This window comes from Chaetura pelagica, unplaced genomic scaffold (genome assembly GCF_000747805.2).
Source record: "Chaetura pelagica isolate M959 unplaced genomic scaffold, ChaPel_1.0 scaffold266, whole genome shotgun sequence".
In the NCBI taxonomy this organism is placed as follows: Eukaryota; Metazoa; Chordata; class Aves; order Apodiformes; family Apodidae; genus Chaetura; species Chaetura pelagica.
Genome location: NW_009953799.1, coordinates 277,316 through 284,989, shown reverse-complemented (window position 1 = coordinate 284,989; position 7,674 = coordinate 277,316). Strand labels below are relative to the sequence as shown.

At 39.3% G+C, this 7,674-nt stretch overlaps 1 protein-coding gene across 1 annotated transcript in view; it reads right to left on the bottom strand.

The window, feature by feature from the left end:
* Positions 1 to 528: 528 nt before the first annotated feature.
* Positions 529 to 7,674, bottom strand: part of LOC104391824 (arylsulfatase D-like) — a 12,651-nt gene continuing 5,505 nt past the window's right edge. The window contains exons 5-10 of the mRNA XM_010001166.1: positions 5,650 to 6,073; positions 4,600 to 4,736; positions 4,258 to 4,392; positions 2,298 to 2,460; positions 1,527 to 1,648; positions 529 to 896 (exon numbers count right to left, since the gene is read on the bottom strand). Coding sequence (XP_009999468.1) covers positions 529 to 896; positions 1,527 to 1,648; positions 2,298 to 2,460; positions 4,258 to 4,392; positions 4,600 to 4,736; positions 5,650 to 6,073 — 1,349 coding nt within the window. The remainder of the gene's footprint in view (positions 897 to 1,526; positions 1,649 to 2,297; positions 2,461 to 4,257; positions 4,393 to 4,599; positions 4,737 to 5,649; positions 6,074 to 7,674) is intronic.

Sequence of the window (7,674 nt, the reverse complement as noted above, 5' to 3'; positions counted from 1 at the left end):
CTCTCAACAAGATTACTGCAGTGATAACAGAGAAGTACAGGAAGTAATAATGACACAAACTACTACGTTTGGGTAGAGCACAACCATGATTTGTGAACTATAGGGGCACAACTACACGTACGTAGAATTCTACCTAAGTCTGGTATTTCTTACTGCTGCCTGCTCAGCACCATCCACTAGGCTGTCTGCAGAGTTCTCCAACTGTGTTCATTGAGCAGGCATAGATTAGGCAGAGTTTAGGCATATACCTTTACAGCTGTCTCTTACACACAAATCTGTAAAACCAGTCTCCATGGAAGCCCTTTGCCACGCCAGGCAGGGTTTCTTTAGACCTTTGTTGAGTGGTGAAGAATGAAGGGGAAAAATCTCTGATTGATATTCCTTTTTTTTTTTTCCCTTTTTTTTTTATTTGTATTTTTAAAAATTTTGTTCACTTTCCTTTCCAGAGAGAGAAAGGACACAATTATGTCCTGAAAGCTTTGTCAGCAGAAGACTCAGTGCCACGGGATATGTTAGTAGAAATCCATCTCACAAACTTTGCGTGCTGTCATTTTCCTTATCACACCAACAGAACGGGAATGTCCCACAGCACGGCTGCAGCCACGGCTTCCACACCACATTGGAGAAGGAGAGCTGCTCTGGGACAGGGGTCAGTGTCCTGTGATGCTCTTCTATGGCTCTTCCAATCTTTTTTATCACCATGTCAAAGCGGGGCTCGGTGTCAGCCGACAGAGGTTTGGCTTCCGAAGGGTCTCGTGAGAGATCAAACAGCAACGGAGGGTCATGATGGGTCACACCTTCCCCAAAACATGGGCAGACTCCTCTATCATAACAAGCCCCAGCCCCAGGGGGCTGAAAGACAGGGGTGACATAATGAGCTTTCCAGATGGCTCCACCTGGCAGGAAAGAAATCTTATGGCATAACTACAAGACAATAAAGGAAAAATGGAAATTGCCTTCAAGCAATAAGAGTACAGCTGTTTACTAAGGAGACCTCTTCTCATACACTCTGACAGCCCCATCACCACAGATTAGATTCTTTATGTGGAGTACTAACTCTGAACATATAAAACAATAGAAATATGAAGAAAAACACGATTGTGGAGCAGTGGAACAGGCTGCCCAGGGAAGTGTTTGAGATATTTAAAAATTATATAATCATGGTGCTTAGGGATGTGGTTTAGTAGTGGAGCTGCCATTGTTAGGTCTATGGTTTGACTTCATGGTCTTAAGGGTTTTTTCCAACCTAAATGATTCTATGTTGAATTTTCCAGTGCAGCAGTAGACAGCCTTTATTCCCACTTCCCTTCCTATAATGCATTCACTTTGTTACAAATATTTACCTGCTGTAATAAACCTCCAGCTAGCCAGAGTCACTGGTATGTCATGCACAATGATTTCAAGAGTCTCAGAAATCAGTACCAATAAACAGCCATCATGCAAGAAGTTTGTCAGTTAGCAAGACAGCTATCAAGAGGAGAAAAATCATGTCTTGCAGTTACCACAGAACAAATATTTAGACTTACTGTCCTTTTGGTGCCACCGCACTGCATGCAGGTAAGACCCGCAGTAGTGAAACAGGAACTCATGCTCTGACTTCTGAGCTCTTCCTTGCAGTAAAGGCACCAGATTTCGCCCATCAATCACCCTAGTGTAATAGAGAGAAGCATATTCAGGCAGGAGAAAACATGACAGTGAACTGCATATTTATCACTGCCTTTGCATTGGCTGTATCAGTGCCTGAGATAGCATATGGAATAATTTGGTCATAATTTAGAGCAGCCAGGAGATTACCAAGCCAATATTTAAATCCTGAGATAATATTAATTTTTTCAATAGCTGGGTCAACTCAGTCCACTTAGCAATACATAAACACTATTTAGAGCTTGGTCTACTGGGTTGAAGTAATTTATTCAGGTAATCAATACCAATCTTGTAATTGTTTACATTTAGCAATTTTCAAAGGGCTGTAAAGAAATCTGTTGAGCAAGGATGGGTTTATTTATGGGACTTCAGGAGATGTTTGTAAGTGTCCATAAGTCAAGTCAGTCAGTACCAAAACCACCTCAAACCACCTTTCCTGAATGAGGCTGAATCTGGGTTTCAAACTAGCACCTGGTCTTTGACAGAAGCAACGCCATGAGCACCTCTGAGAGTCTTTGGTCACTAGTTTAAAGTCTCAGAGAAGGCTTAAGGCTAAGAAACATTTGTGGGATCTCTAAGGATTATAAGATACACAGTACATTTTTAGTGTTTAGCTCTCCTAGCAATCTCTGCTGCAGAAAACATCTCCGTACCTGTCCTGTGGCAATATTCCTCCAGCCAAATGAATAAGTGTGGGATAAATATCCATAAGACTTGTAGGCTCATCAATAACTGTGCCTGCAGGTAACACTCCTGGCCACCTAAATACTCCTGGCACACGGATTCCTCCTTCCCAGCCTCCCATGCCTTTTCCACCTGCAGTGAAATGAAGCAACATATGGTAGTTCAAGGGAAAATACTCTTCATTGGCTTGTTGCATTCAAATGCACAGAAAAAGATGCAGCAACACACTGCTTATCCAACACATTAGACTCTTCATTTACATACTTTAGAAGGCCTGAAAATATGACACACAACTCATCCAAAACTAGAAAGCTAGGAGGAGGTAATATATATTTTGACACAAGTGAGGGTATGAATAATAAATCTACCTTTGAAAACCTATATTTAGCAACAATAACACAGCTTCAACTTTTTGTTATTCTCCATTTTATGAGTTGCCTGCCTTCACCTGTGTTACTGAAGAGCTTCCTAGCAAAAAAAACATAGTGGGAAATTTGAACTAGAAATTGCAAGAACTCAAGACTAAAGAAACACTTGTTAGTCTCTTTCAACATACACAAGACTTACTAATTAGAATCCCATTTTAGTATACAGAAAAAAAAATAAATTCTCTTTATAGCCATGGGGTCCCTTCAAAATCTGAGTCCTTAACACTTATATTTCCTTATAACTTGTGCATCTTTTCTGAGATTGAACCTGACTCTCCCAGTGCTCAATGCAACATCTCTTAACTCAAAAGCAAAAAATCTGAACCTGTGAAATTGTACCTGTACCATATATACCTTTTACTTCAAATGGCAGGAAAACATCTTTTCTCAGCTTTCTACTAACAGAAACTAAACTAATGAAGAATCCTGATGCTGTGTGTAAGAAGAAAATACCTAATTCCCCAAGCAGAAACATGTTTTGTTCATATATTCAATATGGTAAAAAAAAACATTGTCTTTGTTAGATCAGTTATCATTCACAAACAAATGTACTTTCTCAAGAAAAAGCAGGGAGTGAGATAGAGGATGAATAGACTAGCCAAAAAACCCTTCCCTTTCATAAGGGTCAGCAACCTCCACTGCTCAGCAGTGGAGCATCCACCTCATGGGAGCCAAATTCCATGTCTTTGACTTCCACTACACCTTGTGGAGCAGGTCAAGAAGGTTTTGAAATGGAAAAAACCTGTTTTAGGAAAAAAGAGGTGGATGGTTCCCTGGTGATAACAGAGATTAAGCCTTGACACATACTGTCACATGTTCATGACAGGTAACAGGATGAAGTGGTTTGATGATACAGGGCTCTTGGGGTAGATGGGAGAAAATGCAATGAATACATATTATTTTTGGCTTGAAAAAAAGCCACTACACTGCTCAGCAGGTTGAAAAATTATTCACAAAAGAAAGGAACGAGAAGGTAAAGAGCAAAATCCTATTTAGGCCACCAAGGCTATTTGGATTTTATTACTGATTTTGCATGGAATATAAAAACACTAAGGAAACAAATTGTTGATACAAGTCATGATACAATGTGCCCTTACTCTATTCTGTATTGATTAGCTGGGCAGCAATGATTTGTGGAATATAATAAGGAAAAAATCCCCAAGCACATCAGGAAACAGTCCTATTGTGAAGAGAGAAAGAAAAGCTTGAAAGAGAAAAAAATCAATATAGGGAACTATCACATTTTTTTCCTGGTGTCTTTTGCTTGAAAACACTGAACAATTTACAGGTATCAAGCTGGACAATACCTTTGTCAAGGAGATATGTAATAATGCTTTCACTTTACTGAAAGAAAAGGTGAATTTAAGATTAAAGCACCTCTGTATGTCACCTATATTTCAAGCTGAAAATGTAACTCATTCCAACCTTGATAGCTACAGCCAGGCAAATACATTATGTTTCTGAATCTAATGTTCGTGTCAAGTCATAGTCCTTTTCCTACCTTTATAAATACCATTCCAGCCACCTAACTGGGCAGATCCATCCTGAGCCTCCAAGTGTCCTCCATGATCAGAGGCAAAGTAGGTTAATGTATGATTTTTCAAACCTTCTTTGTCAAGTGAATCCAGAATTTTGCCTTAAATTTAAGAAGAGGGACAAGGTTTCTATTAGCCACTTAGAAAGATGAAGCCACATCTGCAATGTTTCAATAATATTTTGCAATGTCCTATAGGAAGTTTTTAATAGCTCAGATTCCTGTGGGTATTTTGACCTTCTTAGTTTTCCTACTTTAAAATACACAGGTGTATGTGTCTGAAACAAATTCTTTATGAAGAATACTTACCCACCATCCAGTCCATTTCTTCTACATTGTCTCCATATAAACCATGACGGCTCTTACCAAGAAATTCTGGTGTAGTAAAGAGGGGTGTGTGAACATGTAAAAAGGAAACGAAGAGGAGGAATGGTCCATGCCTGTTCCTTAAAAAGAAACCAAATATAATTACATTTTTTGTTGTGTGTTTGGAGTTTTGGAAAATGTCATACTCATCAACACACGGACACACACATTGGGTCTAAACTGTAGCCACACCCAGTGCATTCCCAATTATCACAATTGACAGAGTTTTTTTATTAATTATGAGCAAGAAAGATCTTTTAAGCCAGGTTATTTTCAAATTCCAATGTGTAAACAGGCATAGAAATTTCACATTGCTTAAGTTAATCAAGATGCTTAATTCTGATGCTTTTTAAATTAAATCCAACCAGATAGAATCTCATATTTACTTTAATATTCATATAGTCTTTCTAAGATACTATACTTAAAATTTCAGTACATTAGTTTTCACAAACTATAAAAAAAGAATAGTTACTTTCCCTGTTTTATGGAAAGGCACTTGGTGCACAGAAATATACAAGGCTGTGCAGGCAGAACTTGAATATAGAAAATTAATTATCTTTTTTTGCGTCCCTCTCAATAAAAAAGATGTTACATAAAGTGTTCTGAGATTTTCACATGAAATAATTCTGTGCATCACACACATTTTTTTCTAGGTGTTTTCCAGGGTTTATGAAAAAGACCACAAATGAAGCTTGTAGAGAGACGTGTAAAAATTAGCTGGTTCATCTTGGAGTAAATATGGTAATTACAGATTACAGTAGACAGTGAAATAGTCATGTGTCATTTGGTTAAAATCTCTCTTATTTACTGTATCTTCCAATGTGAGACAGTTGCAATTAAAATCTAAGTGCATCGAGTTTCTAAATAGGGAACTTGGATATCAGTTTCAAAGCAGTTATCATGATACAGCCATAGACACTAAAGGAAAATACTCTGTTCTGAGTGCCCAGAACATCCTGATTCCTTTAAAGGAAACTAGAGACAATCATTTACCTTTTGATAAATGACACTGCCTCCCTCAGCATGAGGGAAGCAGTCCTCTCTAAGCGCATCGGCTGCTCGGTGACATCGTGGTTCCTCATCAGGAGGCAGTTCCAATACCGCACAAAGCCATAACTGGAGTACCAAGAAATTAAGAGAAGGCCACCCATCAAAGTAAAACAAGCAATTATCTTCCAGCGGATGGAAACCAAACCAGTCAGTTTTCCAGCAGTGAGAGTGAGCACAGCAAGGGTAACAATCTGACTGTAAAGCCAAAGCTTGGCTTCAAGGGCAGCACCCAGCCCTGGAGGTTTGTTTACTTGACAGTCGTTTCGAAGTGTCAAAGGCATACCATAAAAATAGTCAAACCCATGATTCAGAGGATGGTGACAGTGATCATTGAAGGATTCACAATTCACACCTTGATGCCACTTCCCTGAAGGTTTTAAAGCATGAAAAAAACAAGAACATTCAAAGGTAAACAATTCAATAGGAGCCCAAGATAGTATAGAAAAATAGAAATATAGAATGACTTGGGCTGGAAGGGATCCTAAAGATCATTTAGTTCCAACCTCTGCCATGGGCAGGGATACCTCCCACTAGATCAGGTTGCTCCAAGCCCCATCCAACCTGGCCTGGAACACTTTCAGGGACTGGGCATTCACGGCTTCTCTGGGCAATCTGTTCCAGTGTCTCACCACCCTCACAGTAAAGAATTTCTTCCTAACATCTAATCTAATCACTAAACCATAAGCAGCATCTGTTTGCCAATTAGGTGAGTCACTCCAACTTTTCAACAGATTAATGACCCATTCTCATGCACAACCATGCAGAGTGAAGTCAATACCTGATCAGGTCAATGTGTAATGGGAGCTCCCCAAATGGTCATGGGATAAACAAAGAAACTAGCAAAATGCTGAGCTACTCAGCTAAGGGTCACATAAGGATGGGATTCCATTACCTTTCCATGAGGATCAGGGAATTAAAGTACCTTATCTCACTGACTACTTTAATATATTACCTTCCTAGCTTTCAGTTGTTTACTTGCAACTTCATTTTAACATAACGTTACAAATTTACTGGAAGATCCAGTACACTTTGGGCCAACAGGTAACATGTATCTTGATCAGCAGACTCAAGGAGATGATTTCTCAGGCACATCCCTACTCCATAGGAAAAGGAGAAAAGACTGTAAACCAAACTTCCACTCTAGTGCTGCCCAAAAGTAGACAAGTAGACAAGAGCAAGTAGACAGAAGCTTCTGCGTGCTTAGAAAACAGGCTGGATCAAAGGACCCTGAGGTTTGTCAGGTTATGTGATTGTGAAATAATTACAGACTCAGCCAGGAAGACTACACTTTGTTATCTTGTGATACAGTGCAGCCTCATCTATTTCCAGTATTTGGAGATGGCAATGTACTTGGTAGACCTAGTCCTAGCCTTTGACAGTAATAAAACCGAATGGAAGGGAAAAGGGAGACTTTGCCAGTTGATTTTAGAGATATTTGGCAAAAGAATAATGAATGTTAAAAATGTTGAGGCCTGATCAAAGTCACAGACAGGAAGCTGGTCTGGGGCAGTGCTTCCCTGACACCTTTGTATTTTTGGCTTCATCTGACGATGTCATCTGACTGTTTCATGCATCTGTGGGACCTCACCATCTCATCTGTGAGATGCTTGTGTTTAATCTTCTCCTCCACAGATACAAACTTTCTTCCTTTCTTTCCCTGTATTCTCTTTTTTCCCTGTCCCTTGCCTCCTAGAGGCAGATTAAATACTTAAATATATTGGGGTTTTTTGAACAATCTCTATGTTAACAAAATTCTCACAGTGGACCAACCTCTGTAAAATCTTAGGCCAAGTAAAATAAATGCTCACCCATTATAATCATGAGACAGGTTTTAATTCTTCTTGGTTTGGGTGCAGGTATTGTTGTTGCCATAAAAATCTTTAAATTGTAGTATTTTTAATAATCTTATAAATATGAGGGTTTCTGCCCCCCCCCCCCCCCCCTTTTTTGTTTTTGGGGAGAGCGCAT